This window comes from Mesocricetus auratus, unplaced genomic scaffold, assembly GCF_017639785.1.
Source record: "Mesocricetus auratus isolate SY011 unplaced genomic scaffold, BCM_Maur_2.0 Super-Scaffold_100004, whole genome shotgun sequence".
NCBI classification, from domain to species: domain Eukaryota; kingdom Metazoa; phylum Chordata; class Mammalia; order Rodentia; family Cricetidae; genus Mesocricetus; species Mesocricetus auratus.
In genome coordinates, this window is record NW_024429189.1 from 95,321,597 (window position 1) to 95,342,668 (window position 21,072).

A 21,072-nucleotide genomic window follows, 5' to 3' on the forward strand; every position below is an offset into this window, starting at 1 on the left:
TCAGCTTTTGAGGATGAAACTGTGTTGCCCTCCTTCAGGGAGCTACAACGAAATACTGGGTTTCAGTGAAATAAACCTCTTTTGCAATTGGGCAGACTCTTGGACTCTTCCTCTCTTGCTCGGCTTGAAATGTGATTTTTGTAGTTCATACTCCAAGTGTGCTTCCTAAAAGTTTTGTTAGGCAGTTGGAATCAAATGATAGATACTAGCCTGCAGACATCTACCGTACCTAAAACAAATGAATTCGTCAAAGAATTAAAATAGAACCCCTGTGTCTTCTGATGGAGCCCAAACTTAATTTTTCTAAGTAAGAGCCAAGTATTTCAGGCTCCTGGGAGCTGGCAGGATGGGTGTGTCCTCTGGGAGATCAGGAGGTTAAGAGAAATGTTGCAGCCTGACGGCCAGAAGCCGGCTGTGACATGGAGAGGGGCAGAATGCACCTCACACTGTGACTGAGAGGGGCCCTGTCTTGCTCCCCATTCTCTGTACATTCTCTTTCCTAAAACGGAGGCCACACCAGGGTTTTGCTTGTTCATTTGTTGCTGTCGTCTGCCACCTGACATTTGCCTCTTGTTTCTTCCTCTCTCTTCCAAAAGTTGGTGCCCCCTCCCCTGGCGCCCTCCCCTAAACCCCAGTGAGACAAACGGCTCTCAGAGAATTTAGTGTCAGGGTCCCTTTAAGTCTTAAAATAATTTTTATACCAGTTATGCTTTTCTGGTTACTGAATTAGAAACTAAAATGGAAAAAATTTAAGACAAAGATATACAAGCCCATGTTCCACTGACCAATAGACCTATGATATCATCACATGACATCAGCCTCTGGAAAATTCCTTCATACATTCATGAGATAATGAGCATGAAAAGGAAAACAACATTGTTATTATGAGAATAAGGTAACTTTTGAGTGCAAGTGTCCCTGGGATCTCTAGAAGTCTGTGGACCCGACTCAGAAAACAACCCTGTGGTATTTTGTCTCAATGTTAAGGACTTTCTAGATTGCATACACAAAGAATTCCATGTAACCTGGCAAAGGAGATACATTTCTGGTGTGTGTGTGTGTGTGTGTGTGTGTGTGTGTGTGTAGCTTGTCAATCATGCATGAAGTCTTGGGTGTCATCCCTATCACTAGCAAAAGAAAAAAATGTATTTATTCGTACTAATTAATTACATCCTGATAATTACTACAAGTAAAATCAATCTAAAGAAAGAAATTTGTAAGGTTATTATTCAAAGATTTTCAAGCACATATGTGAATTCTATTAGAATAGACTTCCTGGAAAAGATAGAAAATCAAGGTGGAAAATTTTGACTCTTGAAGGAAGAGTGATTTCAGCGGGTGATGTTGCTGTCAAAATGTTGCAGGGGGATTTGGGGAGTAGGTATGCTCAAGATCCTAGATTCTAGCCTGTCTCCAAAATCTCTACAATCATATTTTATTCAGCTTTTTAAAGCACAAGAAATTTTGCATTGTAGGCATCAGAACTTCTGAGAAGCTATGTAGATATAAGGACACTCCACTTCCTGGAGGGTATTCATTCACAAGCATCCTTTATAGATTCGAGTAATGGGTGTGAGATAAACTATTCATTTTCAGAGAACTAATTATTTGCTTCAGTCACCATACAAAACAGCAGCAGTTTCATCTGTAGATGGTAGTTTCTGTCCCATCTGGTTCTACAGCCATTTAATCCCAAATAAACACATAGAGGCTTATATTAATTATAAACTAGTTGGCTGAGGGTTCAGGCTTCTAATTGGCTAGTTCTCTCTTAATTATTAACCCATTTCTATTCATCCGTGTATCTCCACAGTACTTGGTGCTTTAGATTGTCAAGAAAATTTAATTAAGCAATCCACTTCAGGATTTCCCTCCAGAGTGAGGGAAATACTCCTCATCTCTGAAAGTAAAATAACATAAGTATCTGTCACATTCTCAGGGAAATGTTTTACAGAGAAAGGAAAAGTCACTGTGAGAGTCATAGGACAGTAATGCAGGACTGAGTTTTTCCTTGAAGGGCCATGCCAGTCAGGAAAATTCGGACACCAGGGAAATCTGAGTGGAAAATAACAGGAATTTACCTGCACTGTGTGTGTGTGTGTGTGTGTGTGTGTGTGTGTGTGTGTGTGTGTGTGTGTCAGAGTGGGGTAGGGACTCAGAGTTGCTGTTTTTTTTCTTTACAGCTTCTGCAGACATATTCCTCTGCCAGTGACCACTTGGCTCTAGCCCTGACACAGTAGCCTGGCCACATGGGTATCAATATTGGACGTTTGCCTCTCCTATAGACAGTTTTTTTCTCTCCCTTTCATTTTTCAAGTTCAGTTCATTAGTGACAAGCTAAGAGTTTTCAAATATCACAATGGAAAATTCCCTATGCAGTAGAATGAAGAAAACGAAATAACTGTTTTTAATTATGTGTATGTCTATATGTGGGTATATGCTCTTGTGAGTACAAGTGATCCAAACGCCCAAAGAGGCTATAGAATCTTCTAGAGCTGAAGTTGCAGGCAGTTGTCTGACATAGAACCAAACTCTGGTCCTCTGCAAGAGAAATGCATGTTCTAACCACTGAGACATCTCACCAGTACCCAAAAATGAGCTTTTTAGGGACCAGCAAGTTGTGGCATATTTTTTAAAATGTATCTATAGTGCGTATAGGTTTGTTTATGTGTTTGTTTAAAAAACACTTTTAAATTTTAAAGTAGTTTTAGATTTTTGAAGTAACACTGTGGAAATAGTGCTGGGGGGGTCAGTAGGTGAAGCACCAGCCGTCGAAGACTGGAAACCTGAGCTCTCCACTCCCAGACTCTCCAGAAAAGGCTGTATCAACACACCTGTGTAATCCAGAAAAGGCTGGATCAACCACACAGCACACAAGATAGGTAATTGCCTGAAATCTGTGAACCAGCTAGCCAGGAGGGGGGCTACACAGTGGCAGAAACAGCGAAACTCTGTTTCTCGAAGAAGTGAATCAACCCCTAAAAGTTGTTCTGGAACCTCCATACATGCACCATGACATGCACTTGTACACATATATACACAGTAAAAAAATTTAAAGAAAACTGTCAAGACAGAGCAAAGGATCTTAATGCACCCCATCTGCATGCGCCCCTGTTATTAACATCCTACATTAGTGTGATAAATGTTACCATTGACGTCCCAATAGACACATTTTTATTAGCTAACATTCAGATTTTCTTAGATTTTAACACCCGTCCCTGTTCTGCCCCAGAATCCCATCCGGGATGGCACACTCCTCTCTACTTAGTCACCTGTATCTGTCTGATTAGTTACCCTGTGGTCAAACTTTTCCTTCTTTTCCTTGGCCTGAGTGATTTGAGGATTGCTGGTCGGGTGCCTTGTAGAACATCCCAACACGTGGGCTGCCTGATATTTTTTCATATGAACAGAACAAGGAATGTCACAGAAGAAAAGTTGCTATTTCCATCATCCAAGGGTACATTCTGTCAACTTGACCAATCACTGAGGGCGTGAGCCTTGACTAACCTGGCAGGGATGGGCGTGGTCAGTTTCTCTGAGACTGCCCTCATTCTCACCTTTCCCAAGCCATGTCTACCAGCTTTCTCAAGGAAGGAGACCTACATAGGGGCCTGTCTTTGTATGTGACCTTCCATTTATTTATGCCATTTTAATCAATACAGATGACTTGAAGCTTTATTGCATTAGGTTGCAACTCACTGCCACATTACTTTATGGCTCTGACTGTTCCAGCCTTGGCCACTGGAAACTCTTTCCCTGGGTTCCTGCATCTCTTTGATGACCCCCATTATTGCCTGCCTGTGCTTGTGTGGTGTTTGCTGTGTTTGTGTGTGCACCTTAAATTCCAGCACTCAGGAGACAGAGGCAGGTGGATCTCTGTGAGTTTAAGCTGATCTACAGAGTTCAGCCTGGTCTACAGAATGAGTACCAGGACAGCCAGAACTATAGAGAGACCATGACTCAAACTCCCACCCCTAACTTTAAAAAGGAAGAGAAAAAAGCCTAAATAACATTACCTCAGCATTCAGGGGTTGAATGAATGAATGAAAGCAGTTGCGTTGGGGTCCAGGGCTGTCTTTTTCTGGGTACCTGTAGTTTCTTCTCAGGATTGTTTTTCTAGAGCTAACACAATGTTTAGATTAATTTTATATTTTAGGCTAGAAGCTATGAACTAAGAAATAAAAGCTGTAAAGCCACAGATTTCAAGCGCAGGACAACCTGTTTCTTGGCTTCGAATCTCACAAGTGTCCTTCCATTCCAGGTCTGACAGAGACAGCCGTCTTCAGCTGTGAGGCCCACAATGACAAAGGCTTGACAGTGTCCAAGGGTGTGCAGATCAACATCAAAGGTAAGCAGGAAGGCCAGGACTCGCCATCCCCTGGTGGCCTGGGGTACCCACTGCTTCTTTGTAACAGTGGACAAGTCTCTTCTCTTGGGTATCAGTGCTGTTTGGGGAAAAATAGGGTAATTATAAAACCTACCCATTTTGAGGCTTGATGATTTAATACAAGTAAAACACGCATAGCAGTACTTGGCACATAAATCGTTGCTAAGCATTAGCTAGTGTAGTCCTGATTAGCACAGGGGAAATAAGCTGGAAGCTTTACTTCTGTTTTCACTTTTCCCACGTCTACCTTGTACTTATTCTCATTAACTCTTGGAGAGTCCAGAGAGATGGGGTCACCAGGGACCCCGATGTGAGGACTGGGTCAAATGAGCCTGATCGAAGTCTTACAAAAGGGAGACTTAGAACTGGGAGCTGAGAGCAAAGAACAAGAGGGACACCCATCTGTCTCCTCCTCTCCATTCCTCTCCATCCTACCTCCCATGAGCTTGCATTTCATTAGCTGGTAGCTCACTGGGAAGTTGGTCGACAGTACCAGAGTCAAAGGCAGATATTAGTAGAGACATTGCAGTTGAGTGCCTTGTCCTTCTACCCCTGTGTAAAAGCAGGTATTAAACCCCAAACTTGGAAGGAACGGAAAACCTAGAAGCAAATTCTGCTTTATCTTTATATCATCATCCTTACTCATAAAACACAAGCATGTTTTATGCTTTACTCTCTGATCTTTAGATAGTGAGAATAAATACTGGGTTCTGATCTTTAGATAGTGGAGTACTATCTAAAGATAGTACTGTTCTCTCATCCTTGGGAAATCAAAGGAACACAAGGAAAAGGTGGAATATGTTAAGTGTAGTAAGTTAAAGGTTGGGCATGCAGGAAAGGGAGTTTAAAACTCCGGAAGGGATTATAGCCATAAAAGTTTCTGATTTCGGTTTCAGTAAATCAGCTGAATGAAGGATATGAAATGGCATTTTGTAAGAGTTCATTACAAAAAAAAGACAAACTAAAAGTGACTCCTGGAGGAAGTGTATAACTTCCTTCCTTTCTGCAAATTCCGCTATTACAGTTTTCAAAGGCATGTTGGGAATCTCAGAAATCCACTAGTGGGTGTAGGCTTGTAAGGGCCTTTTACTAAAGTTTAAACTTCCTAGAGTTTAAACATATATAAAATGGGAAGCATTAAAATTTATGCTTCATGCATTTCTTTAAAACTTCAATCCTGTTTCCAAATCTCGTGGGATTTTTATGTGTTTAAGAAAAGATAACCTTGAACTTCTGGTCCTTCTCCCTCGTCTCCCCAGCACTGAGGCCAAACTTGTGTTTCTGACTTTATTTTAAAGCCTATGTCAGTGCAACCAAGACTACCTTGATCTAAACCAGTGATTCTCAACCTTCCTAATGCTGTGAGCCTTCAATACAGTTCCTCATGTTGAGGTGACCTCCAACCATAAAACTATTTTCATTGCTGCTTCATAACTGTAATTTTGCTAGTTGTGAATCATAATGTAAATATCTGTATTTCCCGACGGTCTTAGATGACCCTGTAGAAGGGTGGTTTGAGACCCTCAGGTTGAGAACTGCTGGTTTGATACTTGTGGCCCCCATGGTTTGTCACTGTAACTGCATGTGTGTATCTCTGTTTTTCCATAGCAATCCCCTCCCCACCAACTGAAGTTCACATCCTTAGCAGCACAGCACACAGCATCCTGCTCTCCTGGGTCCCAGGTTTCGATGGATACTCGCCATTTCAGAACTGCAGCATCCAGGTAGCTCCAGAATGGAGAGGGAAGGGGTTGTGTGGTGCTGTGTTATGCTCTCTGTTTTTTCCTCCTCCTCCCCAGGGTAGGCACAGAAAGCATTTGTCCACTTCTGTTCTAAGCCCTTCTGCTCCCATGCTCAGGGTTGGCCATCAGAGATTGTTTCTGATGCTCTGGCCACAATGCTGCCTTATGTTCCAGGACCCAACCAGGAAAGAAACATTTCCAAGGACAAAGGTCATAATGCCAGGGATAATTCTTTATAAATTGCAAAAATTCTCCCTGAATGAGAGCTGGTTTGTGATCAAGGGCCCAGGAGGCTGCACACTTCCCCGTATGCTCTTCATGGACTGGTGTTATGAAGGACAATAGTACCAGCCCAAGGTGCGTCATGTGTGCTGATAAGTGGAGCCCCTTAGCCGCTGTCTCTTGAGGAACCTGGGGATTACTGGCCTTGTAGAATCTTCACCTCTTTTTTAACAGTACCTAAAGTTGCTATGAAACAGGGCTGGGAGAAATATAAGTGAGTTGCCCTAAATGATAGCTTGCTGTGATATAAGTTGTGCTCTTGGGTGTTCCTTTTATGAAAATAGAAACGGGTAATTACACTGTTACTTACTGAGTCCATGGTATTCTGTAGGTATGTATTGTGTCTCATGCTTAAAACATACTGGTACTGTGGGCTCGGCACACTCGCTTAGTCTGTGAGTAACAGGACCAGGATGCAGGCCCATGAAGATCATCAGAGCTAGAAAGAAGAATGAATGCCACAGTCAAGTCAGACACAACGTATAGAAGCGCTATTTACCTGTCACCTGGGGACTGTCTGCGGACAGTATGAGTGCATCCTGCCTTGCCCTTTATCATGCACAGGGACAGAATTATTCTTAGTTTCCCGAATATCTGGCTTTCTCATTGAAACCTCATTAACCAGGCCAGCGAAATGCCACATGAACCTGACAACCTGAGTTTGATCCCTGGAATCCACAGTAGAAGCTCTGAGAACTGTCTTCTGACTTCCACTTGTGTATCATGGAACAAAGTGTCCAATAATAGTAATAATAATAAATAAATAAAATTAAATGTTAAAAAGGCAAACACATTAAACTAACACGGATTAGTCATTCTATCTCAATTTGGGGAAGTGACTTCCAGAGAATTTTGTGTTGATAACCAGATGTTTTGCATACCAACTGGAATTAATTTCTCTGCTCTTGGTGCCTCCTACTCTTATCTGACAGCTGTTCCTTCTCTGGAAAATAAAAACATGCATTATTTCTAAAATAGTATCTGTCTTTGCCCTACTGCTCCAAGCCATGCTTAATTCCTTCCCAACTTTATTTGTAAATCACTGTAAGTGGTAGCCCTTCTTGTGTCTACAATCTCTCACCAGGAAATCCTCCCAATTGACTGATTAATGAAATTTTTATAAACAGAGTCAGCCTCGTGTAGTCTATACTGGCCTTCAACTCACTATTGCCGTAAATAGCCGTGAACTCTTGCTCTTCCTGTTTCCGCTTCCGAAGTGCTGGGCATTGCAGACATGTGCCACCATGCTTCGTGAGAGGAATTTAATGCAGGCATTTGTGCTGCACATCAGTGCTATCCATTTCCCTCCAAGCATGGCTTTAGCTATGTCCCCATGAGATATTTGTTTGCTGTGTTTTCATTATTTCAATGGTTTTCTCACTTGTTTTTGTTTTGTCTTTTTCCTTATTTTTTTTGTTTTCTGAAAGGGAAGCTTTTTCCTTGAGAGAAGCCTTCCTGCCAGCCTGGTTCCAGAGCCGCATCAGTCCCAAATAAACACACAGGAGGCTATATTAATTATGAAGCTGTTGGCCTTGCTTGTTTCTTACTGGCTAGCTCTGACTTAAGTAATTACCCCATAATTGTTAATCTAAGTATGTCTCTTACCGGAGACGTTTCCGGGCTTCCTACCCCATGGCGTTACATCTCGACTCTCTTGTGTTTCTCCTTCCCAGAGTCCTCCTGGACTCCTAGTCCCACCTATCTAGATTCCTATCAGCCCAACAGTGCTTTATTGACATAAGACTTCCCCAACAGTTTTCTTATCTCTTTTTTATATAAATTTTATTTAAATTATAAACAATCTTATTTTACATATCAATCCCAGTTCCCTCTCCCTCCCCATCCAATACCCCCCACCGACCCTCCCATCCTACCTCCTATCTACTCTCCAGGGAAGGTGAGGCCTTCCATGGGGGATCATCAAAGTCACATCATTTGGAGCAGGGCCTAGGCCCTCCCCATGTATCTAGGCTGAGAGAGTGTCCCTCCATGTGGAATGGGTTCCCAAAGTCCATTTGTGCACTAGGGATAAATACTGGTTCCACTGCCAGAGGCCTCATAGACTGCCTAGACCTCCTAACTGACACCCACATTCAAGGGATCTGACTCAGTTCTACGAACATAGTTGAACAGATGGAATGTGCTTAAAACTCACACTTTTAATTTTTCTTTGACTAATCTTTGATGTATGTATGTAATGTACACACATGCATGTATGTAGGTACATGCACCCATGCATGTGTGGAGGCCAGGGGAGGCTGCCTGGTGTTCTGCCCTACCACCCACCTATTCTTTCTAGACAGCATCTCTCACTGAAACATGGAGTGAGGCTGGTAGTCAGCAAACCGCAGAGGTCCTCCTGCCTCTGCTCCCACAGCACTGGGGCCGCAGGAGTCTGTGTGTGCATTTGCATTCAACCTCTTATGCAGTTGTGCTGATTTGAGGTTGGGTTTCCAAACTTGTGCAGTGAATGTTCTTACTCACTGAGCTGTCTCATGTATTTCTAATGTTCCACTAGACAGTACTTAGACTGATTCCAGTCACTTAGAATCTATTAAGGCTTGTTTAATGACATAGCGCGTGTCCTACGCTAGAAACTGCCAAGGACTGGAGATGGTGTAAACCAGCTGTCAGGAGTCTTCAGTGTGGAACAGTTCAGCCTAGTTGGTTTGTTGTCTTTGTCTTGTATGCCTGCTGATCTTCGGTCTAGTGTTTTTATCCTTAACTGTGAGTTAGGGGTCAGGGTCTCAACTCTTATGTTTTTAAACTTTTCTCCGTTTAATTCTATCAGTTTTTTTCTCTGTGTGAGTTTGGGGCTCTATTGTAGAGTACAGTGAGGAATGAGTGTTGACATTTATTCTTACAGACGTAGCTGAAGTTACACAGCCTTCTGAAAGGCAGCAAGTTCAAGTTGCTAAACTGAGGAGCTGGAGAAGGTATGGTGTACCTTCTCTCATGAGAGTGGTGAACTTCAGGGAGACTCTGGGAGAGAATGGCTGCTCCTACCACCATTTTGACAGAGTGGGCCTCAGGGTAGATGTGAGGTGGGGGTGAGACAACCAGATGTCTGAAAACACCAGGGCACTTTGGTAGGTGAAGGTTCAAACACCAGCTTAACCTTCTGCCTGACTTTGCTGTGGCCTTACATAGTTGTGGCCTGTATGTAAAAGCATCCCAGGGCAGACAAATGATAGGCTCCTCTCACCCACCTTGGACATTATGGTGCCACATGAGGTCATTCTGCACTCAAACCACCAGCTGGCTCAGCCTCCCTTCACTCTTTCTCCCGTCCATCTCTGGGGAATCATTAGATGAGCAAATGACACAAGCCATCCTGATATTCACCTATATTGAAACCTGGCTTTTCTGAACCTCACACTGAATAGAGTACCGTTTATTTCCTATGGAATGTCTGCGGGAGTCTGCAAGTTGTATGCAGTGTGCCCCTTCCTGAAGGGACCAAGTATGGATTGTAGTTTGTCACCGTTTTAAACTCTGATGGGATGTGGGCTGCACACTATTGGGACACACCCTTTCACTTCCTTTGATCCTGACTGGTTTCTTTCTTTGCCCCTTTTGGGACACCTGCTCCATTTCTATTTTTAACTCCTTCACATGCTCTCTTTTCCCCCAGGGTCCACAGAGGGGGATCATTTTGGAAATTCTCTATTTTTCCAAGAACCAGCCTGTAAATGCTCACATAGGGTTCTGGAAATGGAATTGGGGCAGAGAGCCAAAGGTTTCCTCCACCTTAGTGTTAGTGGTTCGTCACCAGGAAGTCAGTGCATAGTTTAATATGAAAGAACAAAAAGTAATTTCTGCCAACAAGCCACCCCCAAGATAAGCACATGGCCCCTGTTTCTTGAACAGTGGTGGCTTCTCAGGCCAGCTGGTACCTTCCTGTCACCCATAAGGTCTGAGTCAGAGGTGGAGCTCAGGCTCCACGCCACCCTCATGGTATCCCCCAGGGGATTCCAAAATGTTCCAGAATGTCTATTTATGGTCCTTGTGCTAAACTGCACGCACAGGACCTTAACTGCATCTCCCTTTTTTTTTTTTTTCTTTTTGGCGAGACAGGGTTTCTCTGTGACTTTGGAGGCTGTCCTGGAACTAGTTCTGTAGACCAGGCTGGTCTCAAGCTCACAGAGATCCACCTGTCTCTTTCTTCAAAGTGCTGTGATTAAAGGTGTGTGCCACCATGGCCCAGCACAGGAATTCTTTTTTGTATTAAAGATTCCCCCCCCACCCCCCACCCACCCCCCGCAATTGCTTTTGGTTGCTTCTGTTTTACCCACTACTGCTCTGTCTTTTTTTTTTATGTACATGTACTGGAGAAACTATTTCCAAACTCCCCTATAACCCTATTGCTAAACAGGAAGTATGCATAAGGGGGGGTGTGGCCAAGGGCTTGATTTTTGCTGAGAATCCTGTTCTCTTGCTCTGTGAACATAGATATGGTGGTCAGTGTGGAGGCAATTGTGGAGGGTTTTTTTTTTTGGGGGGGGGAGATGAGGAAATAAACATTTTAAGGAATTTAGAGAAAGGTGTACTGGGTGGTATAGAAACCATCCTTTCCTGTGTTTCCCAGCTTCCCCCAAAACATACCCCAACTATGCAGGCTCTTGAGGTTGAGTTTCTATTGGAGTGGAGAGAGACACGCATAAAGGACTACTCAGCACTCCTAGAGCAACTCAAGGCAAGATAGAGCTCTTCATGTTACATAATAAGATGTAGGTGGAGTTTTCCTGTCCTGACTGCCTGCTCTCAAATAACTGACTGGGAGACTTAATATTAATTACAAATGCTTAACCAATAGCTCAGGCTTGTTACTACCTAAGTCTTACATTTAAATTAGCCCATGTTTCTTATCTATGCTTTCCCACATGGTTCATGGCTTGTCCTGTTGCTTGGTTGCTGGCGGCCGTCTCTTCTCACTCTGTCCTTCCTCATCCCATCATTCTTAGTTTGGTTTTCCAGCCTAACTTTATTCTGTTCAGCTATTGGCCAGTCAGCTTGTTTATTAAATCAATCACAGTGACATATATTCACACAGTGTTCAGAAGGATTATACCACAGCAGACAGATTTTTGCTGGGCATGGTGGCTGCTAATCCCAGTGTGCTTATATAAACCCAGCTACTTGGAGACTGAGAAGGGAGGATGATTGCAAGTTTGCCAGCAGCTGGGGCTACTTGTCAAGACTCTCAAAACAGAAATGTTGAGGAGGTTCAGAGGTGTATGTAGCTCAAAGTATGCAATTGCCTAGCACATGTGTAGGCCTGCAGTTCAGTCCCCAGCTCTGACCAAAAACAACAAATCATAGGCCTTAAAGAAGAGAAGCCAGCAGTCATCACACACTAGCTTTGTCAAGATGGCACCCTAAGGGCAGGTGTGGCATGGAAACTAGAGTGACTGGGAACAGACTGAGGCTCCATGGGGGGATTCCTGAGGCCACGTTTGTAGAAGATGTATATTCCTCCATGAAACTGCATGAGACAAGATTGTAGGCACAGAACCAGGAAGCTGGAAAAGCAATATCTAAAATGTAAACAGCCCGAGGACAAGATTGTAGACACAGAACCAGGAAGCTGGAGGAGCAATGTCTAAAGTGTTAAGTTTATGGAACTTGCCTTACCCAGAAGAAAAGGAGTGCAGCAATTCAAGGGTGACAGGATCTTCCTGCAAGATAGTCTGCACCTCAAAATCTCAGTTTTCTCCTAAAGTGTAAATTGTTGGGTAAGAATTTCCTGATTGCCTCAGAATCTTGAGTCTCTTGAAGAAGACTTTGACTTTCTTCGAGACCTACTTACTACTTTGAAAATCAGCATGACCAGGATTTCCAACTGGAATGAAAAAATAGGGTGTGACCTGAGAGCAAAAGGAAAAAAAATGGGACCTCCTGAAACTGAGAAGCTTCTGTAAAGCAAAGGACACAGTCAACAAGACAAAATGGCAGTCTACAGAATGGGAAAAGATCTTTACCAACCCCACATCTGACAGACAACTAATCTCCAAAATATACAAAGAACTCAAGAAAGTAGACATCAAAAGACCAAATAATCCAATAAAAAATGGGGTACATATCTAAACAGAGAATTCTCAACGGAGGAATCTCAAATGATCAAAAGACACATAAGGAAATACTCAACATCCTTAGTCATCAGAGAAATGCAAATCAAAAGAACTCTGAGATATCTTCTTACATCTGTCAGAATGGCCAAGATCAAAAATTCTTACTCCTCCATTGCTGGTGGGAGTGCAAACTTGTACAGCCATTTTGGAAATCCGTATGGTGGTTTCTCAGAAAATTGGGAATCCAATTTACCTCAAGACCCAGCAATACCACTTTTGGGCAACCCAAAGGATGCATACTGACACCACAAGGACACTTGTTCAACCATGTTCATAGCAGCATTATTTGTAAGAACCAGAAGCTGGAGGCAACCTATATGCCCCTCAGCTGAAGAATGGATAAAGAAAATGTGGTACATTTACACAATGGAGTACTATTCAACAGTAAAAAACAATGACATTTTGAAATTTGCAAATAGATAGAACTAGAATAAAACATCCTGAGTGAGGTAACCCAGATGCAGAAAGACAAATATAATATGTAATAATTATCCACTCATAAGTGGATATTAGACATAAAGCAAAGGACAATCAACCTACAGGCCATAACCCCAGAGAATCTAGATAACAAAGAGGACCCTAAGAGAGACATGCATGGATTCGCCTAGGAAGGGAAACAAGACAAGATCTCCTGAGTAAATTGGGGAGTGTGGGGGCCAGGAGGAGGGTGGGAGGGAAGGGGAGTGGAGAGAAAATGTATAGCTCAAAAAAACAAGCAGAGAGAGAGAGAGAGAGAGAGAGAGAGAGAGAGAGAGAGAGAGAGAGAGAGAGAGAGAGAGAGAGGTTGTGATTCTATTCTTGGTTGTCAGCTTGACCGTATCTGAAATTAATTAAAACCCAAACAGCTGGGAACACCTGGGAGGGATTTTTTTCTTAACTAAATCATTGAAGTGGGAAGACCCACATTTAGTCTGGATATTTTGAGGTGGGAAGATCCACCTTATATCTGGGCCACCCCTATATATAGGGCATGGAAGAAGGGAGCCTTTCTCTGCCTCTTGCTCTCAATCTCACCTGCAAGTCCATCCCTTCACTGGCACTGGAGTCTACTTCTCCAGGATTCTGGCATATCCTGAAGACTAGATGAAACATTCAACCTGGTGAACTGAACCATTATTGGATTCTTGGACCTTCCGCTGGTAGACAGCCATTGTGGGACTAGCTGGATCACTACCTGCAAGCCATTCTGATAAATTCCCTTTACATATATTCTATCAGTTCTGTTCGTCTAGAGAGCCCTGGATAATGCAGAAAATTCTACCTGGAATAAAGCATAATGCTGAAAAGTTTTTTGAGACAGGGTTTCTCTGTGTAGCTTTGAAGCCTGTCCTGAAACTTGCTCTTAGACCAGGCTGGCCCTGAAATCACAGAGATCTGACTGTCTCTGCCTCCCGAGTGCTGGGATTAAAGGTGTGACCACCACCTCCCAGCCATAATGTTGGAAGTTTAAAATGTGGTTCAGTGGTCTTCCCAACACGAAAAGGACATTACACGCTTGAATTCTGCAGCTGTGGTCTTGTGTAGGAGACCTGCACAAAGCCGGGCCCATCAACATTCTGTCATGGAGTGGAGACGTGGTAATAAGGCCTTTTTCCTTCTGAGAATAGGTGGGCAGTTAATAATTGCTAGCAGGGAGCCTCACTCCTTCTTGAGGCTCTGTAGGCAGTTAATGATTGCCTGGGGAGGGCGGGACTCTTTTTTCAGTAGTGTGGCCACTGGTAAGGTGCCTGTGGTTCTGTAAATAACCCCTCACCCATGCTCCTGTGAACAATCCCAATGAAACTCATTTCACACATGCACACAAAGAAAGCCATGACAGTGCTGGAGGATGGCTCAGGCATTAGGAGCATCATTTACTTTTGCCATGAGCCAGGTTGGAGTTCCAACACCCACATGAAGGCTCAGAACTGCCTGAAACTCTAGTTCCAGGGGATCTGGTGCCTTTTTCTGACCTCTGCCAATACCAGGCATGTGTATGGTGCACATACTTCCATGCAGCAAAACATTAGTACACATTAAAAAAAGCACACATAACAGGCTGGGTGGTAGTGGCAGTGGCACACACCTTTAATCCCAGCAGAGGCAGGCGGACCTCTGGGAGTTTGAGGCCAACCTGGTCTAGAGTGAGTTGCAGGATAAGCTCCAAGGCTACAGAGAAAGAACCCCTTATCTTGAAAACCCAAAAAAGAAAAAAAGACATAACAGAAGGGAGACCAGAACGAGGAAGGGGGTTGAGGAAACAAGAGAATGTAATGGGGATTGAATATAATCAAAATACATTATCGACGTGTCTGAAAATGTTATAATGAAACCCATTATTATGTATAATTAGCATACACTATTAAAGGGAGACTGGAGGGATTGCTCAGTGATTAAGAATGCTTTCTGCTCTTCCAGAGGTCCTTAATTCGTTTCCCAGAACCCACCTCTGCTAGCTCACCAGCATGTGGGTGCTGCTAATTGAGCCTAGGTCCTCTGAAAGAGCAGCCAGAGATCTTAACTACTGAGCCGTCTCCCCAGCCCCAAGTTGGGAGCTTTCGAATTCATTGTAAGCTACATAGGAATACTCAAATCTCAGCAAAGTCAATGGTTCAGTGTCAGAAGTACATGGTAAGTGATACATGCTCTGAAAAAAGATACAAGTATGTCACTCCTTAGGAAGTACTGAAAAGTATGCTTGAATGATAGTTTGTGCTGGATTTTCATATTATCATAAAACAATAATGATAACAAAGGTCAAGAAATCCATCTTCTAAAATGAGATCTGGAAATTATTTAAAGGGCCAGAGACTGTGAAACAAAAGAATAGATTAAGAACTCAAGTGGCTCTGTAAGGAGGGGGATTACTTTCCATTTGAGTACAGTGTGAGTTATAATTATCAATGTATTAACAATATAATTAGTAAATGTCTATCTGCTGCCTGCCACAGTGAAACGCCACAGTGTAGACATTTTCCTGAGTGCTTCAGTTGTTGCCAGAGTGACACGAGTATCACAAGTAATTCTGATGGGAAATTTTGTGTGTGTCCTGAATGAAAACAGCACAGAGGAAGGCCTACGTGCATCCAACACTTGTGTGCCGAGTCTGACATTCCCCCCACCTTACTAATGCTGGTCCACATCTGTACTGTTCATTCAGGTCAAGGAAGCCGACCTGCTGAGTAATGGCTCAGTCATGACTTTTAATACTTCTGCTTCGACACATCTGTATGAAATCCAGCAGCTGCAAGCCCTGGCTAATTACATCATTGGTGTGTCCTGTCGGAACGAAATAGGCTGGTCTGCAGTAAGCGCTTGGATTCCGGCCAGCACGACAGAAGGAGGTAATTCCTGAGATACACAATGAACATTTTCCCCAATGGTGTGTGATCAGGCAAGCTCTTCCCAATAGCTAATGTTGTGTACACTCTTGTTTGGTGCATTGAAAGAAAATAGTTTCTTAGTAACTTAAGAGGCTTAGTTAAAAAAATACAAAAACAAAAAGCCTTATCTGTACTATGTGTAGATAACATTTTCTTTTACATGAGAAGACAGTGGCACTATTTTTTTGTTTGTTTGTTTTGTTTCATTTTGGTTTTTTGTTTCTTGAGACAGGGTTTCTCTGTGTAACAGTCCTCACTGTCTTGGAACTCACTTAGCAGACCAAGCTGGCCTCAAACTCACTGAGATCCACCGGACTCTGCCTCCCAAATGCTGGATTAAAGGTGTTTGCCACCATCACCCAGCTGGTGACACCATTCTTAGAGCCAGTATTATTTTCAATTAACATGTAATGCACAAAGTTATTATTTATGGCAGACAACCAAGTTTTTTTGTTTATTTGTTTGGTTGGTTGGTTTTTCAAGACAGGGTTTCTCTGTGTAATAGTTCTGATTGTCCTGGAACTCACTTTGTAAACCAGGCTGGCCTTGAATTCACAGAGATCTGCCTGCCTCTGCCTCCCAAGTGCTGGGATTAAAGATATACACCATCACACCCAGCTTGAAAGTGTCATTTTTTAATTAATTAAAATTCTGACTTCATAGTTGTCTGAAAGGTGTCCTAGTTAGGTTGTTTGTTTGTTTGAGACTTGATTTCACTATATGGTCTTGACTGGCCATGAGCTTGCTAGGTAGTCCAGGCTGGCCTGGAACTCTTAGAGATCCGCCTGCCTCAGCCAAAGATCAAAACAGTGAGCAGTGGCTTCTTCCTTCATGGTTGCTGCTGGAGGTTCCTGCCATAAGTTCCTGCCCTTATATCTCTCAACAAAGATTGTGATCTGGAAATGTAAAATAAGATAAACCCTTCCTTCTGCCAAGGTGCTTTGGTGGTAATATTTATTATAGCAGCAAAAAAGTAAATTAAGAGACAGGGAGGGGAGATCTTGTTTTTCCTTTTAGTGTATTATAATGTTCCACTGTTTCCTTTCTTGCTTTGTTTGCAATATAATGTTGATAGTAAACTTGATTTTGGTTTTCTGTAAGATGTACTTTGACTCCATTTCTCTTCTTAGTGCTGATTTTGAACAATTTAACAATTGTATACTTTAGCTTCATTTTACTAATATTCCTTGTGCTTGAAGGTCATTGGGCTTCTTACATCTTGTGTTTGTAGTTTGTAGCACATTTGGGAAAATTTGGGTTACCATCTTGCCCTCACAGTACTGGAGACCGAATCTAGGACCTGGAGTATAGTATACAGTACTCTGTCACCGAGATACACATTGCCACTCTTACATATTTTTGCACTTTTTACCTCTCCTCTCTACTAAGGACTTCAGCTATGTGCACAACAGACCATTAGAATTCCCATAATTCAATGATGCTCTGTTAATTCCTCCCCCTTTTCTCTGCTCATTTTTCCTTTAGAGAGTTTCTATTGTTTGTCTTTGATTCAGTAATCTTACCTTGTTATTAATAATCTATCTTATTTTGTTCTTAGTAATCTTACCTTGTTCTTAGTCATCTTACCTAACCTGCTGCTAATCCTCATGCTGTGATCCTTTTCTGCTTCTTATATATATATCATGCCTAAATTTGTAACACAAATAATAAAAACCCAGAGACTGATATTGGTGTTCACCGCTGCCTGGCTCTATGGCTGTGGCTAGCTTTACATTTTGATCTCCAGTGGCTTTATTAAATCATAAATAATATATCACCACATAAACTTTTAGATCATATAGGATATAGTTAGGATAGTTGCTTATTCTAGTATCTATCTGGGGTGATTCCTTAGTATCCTAGTATTCTGGCTAGTTTTATGCCAATTTGATACAAGCGAAAGTCATCTGAGAGGAGGGAGCCTCAATTAAGAAAACGCCTTCTTAAGATTAGGCTGTAGGCAAACCTGCAGGGCAGTTTCTTAATTGGTGATTGATGGGAAAGGGCAGTCCTTGGTTAGGGGCCCTGGGTTCCATAAGAAATCAATTGAACAAGCCAATATGCAGCATGCCTCCATGACCTCTGCATCAGGTCCTGTCACCAGATCCCTCCCTACCTTGTTTGAATTCCTGTCCTGACTTCCTTCAGTGATTTAAGTGATGGACTAGGATGTGAAAAGTGTAAAACAAATAAACCCTTTCCTCCTCAACTTACTTTTGGTCATGGTATTTCCTCACAGCAATAGTAGCCCTAACTAGGACATCTAGTATGGATAATCTTTCCCTGGCTAACACTATTTGGTAGTATCATGTTAGAACAATTTCCTCTAAGTAGTAAGTCTTATTTTAGGTTACAGGTGAGCCAATGGGAAACAATTTCTTCTTGATGCTTTTAAGATTTGTTGAGCAAGACTACAGCATTGCTCAGAATAGAAATGTTATTAACTATTGTGGAGACAAGACCATCCTGTGTGATCGAGCCAATGACCTTGAGTCTTAAGGGTTTCCAGTCTGATTGATGGGAGTTAGCGCTGTCCTCAGTCTTATTCAAGGTCTGAGCTCTGATGCCTTGGAGTCATCACTGGAACTCTCTTGCTTTATTCCTCATATTTATCTTTCTTGATTTATTTCCCAATTTTCATTGCACTTATTTATTTACTTGTTTGTTTGTGCATGTGTGTTTTTGTGTGTGTGTGTGTGTGTGTGTGTGAGTGAGTGTGTAGACCTGTACTATAGCATGTGTGTTGAGGTCAGAAGACAACTTGCAGGAGTAAGTTATTTCCTTCAACCTTGTGGGTTCTGAGGGTCAAACTCAGGTCATCAGGCTTGGCCAAGAGCATCTTTACCTGTTACAGAGAGCATCTCACTGGGTTGAGCACATTCTTAAGTAGCTTTCCAAGAAAGTACCTGCAGAGGTAAAAACTGTTAGGACTTCTATGCCTTTGCTTCATACTTGGTTAGTCATTTTTCTGAATATATAATATTAAGTTAGAAACCTTCCCCTCCTCAAAATATTAGTTATTTCTGAGGTGTTTGTCTGTTGTCTGTCTAGTGTTTTGGTTGCTGTGGGAGATTTTCTGCACGGACTGGTTTTTTTGTTTGTTTGTTTGTTTTTGTTTTTGTTTTTTTTAGAACGTCTTCGGTCCTGGTGCTGTGATAGGCTGTGATGGAGAATGTGTGTCAGGCATCACTCTGAGTATCTAGTGACCTTTTTAGTCTAGAAGGCCAAGCCCTCCAGCCTTAAGCTTTTCTTTGCATATTCTTCCTTTGAATGCTTTCTGCTTTGTTTGTTTTCCTTGAAACTGTTTGAGACATTTTGGGAACATCTTTGATTCCTTTCATGATCTTCTTTCTCAAATACACTTTATTCCTTGCCTTTTTATTCTAGTTTCTTGAGTATTTACTTCATTTATTTCCCAGTTCTTTTATTAAATATTATTTTGCTAATCATGTTTCTAAATTCAAGTTTTCTTTTTCATTGACTACTTTTCCTTTAGTTTCCTTTTCTTATCTTTGTACATAGTAATTACTGTTTTGTTTTATTTTAATTTCCTTTTGCTTGGTAGCTGACAACTGTTCCTGATTCTACCCCACCCCCGATTCCCTACCCCCAACCCTCACTCTTCCACTCCATCCCACCTGGGGTAAGGGACATACTCTATCCCATGTGCATTTGTTCCCTGACATTCCTGAAGGAGGTTACCCTAGACTTTCACTGATCTGTCTTTTCTCTGGAACAGTGAAGAGCTGCAATTTGAGTGGAACTCTGTGAATGTGGGCGGGCTTCACTGTCTATTTATTGGATACTGGCCCACGGGTCTGTTTCAGATATATCCTAATCTTCTTTCCTCTACAAACACATCAGTAAGAAGAGAAGTCTGTTGACTTGCATGGTACTGATGTAAGAAACAGGTCAAGGTGGCAGAAGAATCCTCTTTCCTTGAGGAACAAACTTGCTCTTCTTTCTGTGGTCTTCAGACTTCTTATCATATCTCCAATGCTTTTGTGCCCTGATGCCTACAGCTTTCAACTCAAAATAAACCACCTTGTCTCCTGTGGGGATTTGGGGAAGAACTTGCCAAGTGTTGAGGGATGGGGCAGAGGTACCTCAAGGATGAACCACTTCATAATCAAATGTCCAGCAAGGCTTCCCAATCTTAGCCCCATTTAGTGCTTGGGTCCTCAACCTCTGAACCTCTCTATGGTTCTTAGCAGGAAATCAGCTATCTATTTTTCAGTGTTCACATATGTGTAGAAAGTTCTCTGTGGTTGATTCCTTTTGCCTTGTGAGCTTATATATTTTAATGCCCCCTACCCCCAGTGGATCATTGAAAGGGTTTTCAGTAGAGGCAGACAGAAAGACATGCTTCATTGGCTGTGCTTATTTATAAATTCTTCAGCATATCTGAAAAGTGTGTAAATGATTTCACTGGCAGAGTTTTAGATAGATGGCATTTGCCAGGTGGAAATTCTTTTTAACTTCAAGAGTCCTGCCCATGTCTGGCCATGGTGGCACACGCCTTCAATCCCAGCATTCGGGAAGCAGAAGCAGGTGGATCTCTGTGAGTCCAAGGGTAGCCTGGTCTACAGAGCAAATTCCAGGAGGCAGGTACACAGAGAAATCCTGTTTCAGGAAGGAAAAAAAAAATGAAGAAGGAAGAGTCCTGTCTGAGGATGCAGGAGAAATGAAGAGACCAGGATATCTTTTTTGTTGTTATTTTCCCTTAAAAAAATCACAAATATATAATTTAATCTCTACAATCACAGGCAATGATTTGGTTTATATAATTTCTATTGATGTTATTTATTCCATACATAAAACATGGTTTTTGAATTTATAAAACAGATTAATATGGGAGTTGGTAAGAGAGCTCTGTCAGTAGAGAGACTGTGTTTAGTTCCTAGCACCCACATGACAAGGTAAACGTGGTGATATGCACATACAATCCTAGCACTTGGGAAGCAGAAACAGACTGATCCATGGGCTTGGCCACCAAGCCTAGAATGATTGACAAACCTAAGTCCTAGTGAGAGATAATGTCTCAAAACAAACAGAAAAATGCAAGATGGGCAGCTCCTGAAAGATGACACCCAAGTTGACCTCTGGCCTCCATATGCATATACACATGTGCACACACGCATACACACACAAACACATGCATATATACT

General features: G+C 42.2%; 1 protein-coding gene across 5 annotated transcripts in view; it reads left to right on the top strand.

The window, feature by feature from the left end:
• The window catches only part of Mertk (MER proto-oncogene, tyrosine kinase), a 100,426-nt gene that overhangs the window by 39,644 nt on the left and 39,710 nt on the right, over positions 1-21,072 (top strand). For all 5 annotated transcript variants that reach the window (XM_040746270.1, XM_040746271.1, XM_040746272.1 and 2 more), the window contains 3 exons: positions 4,262-4,348; positions 5,996-6,111; positions 15,682-15,865. In XM_040746270.1, the coding sequence (XP_040602204.1) occupies positions 4,262-4,348; positions 5,996-6,111; positions 15,682-15,865 (387 nt within the window). The remainder of the gene's footprint in view (positions 1-4,261; positions 4,349-5,995; positions 6,112-15,681; positions 15,866-21,072) is intronic.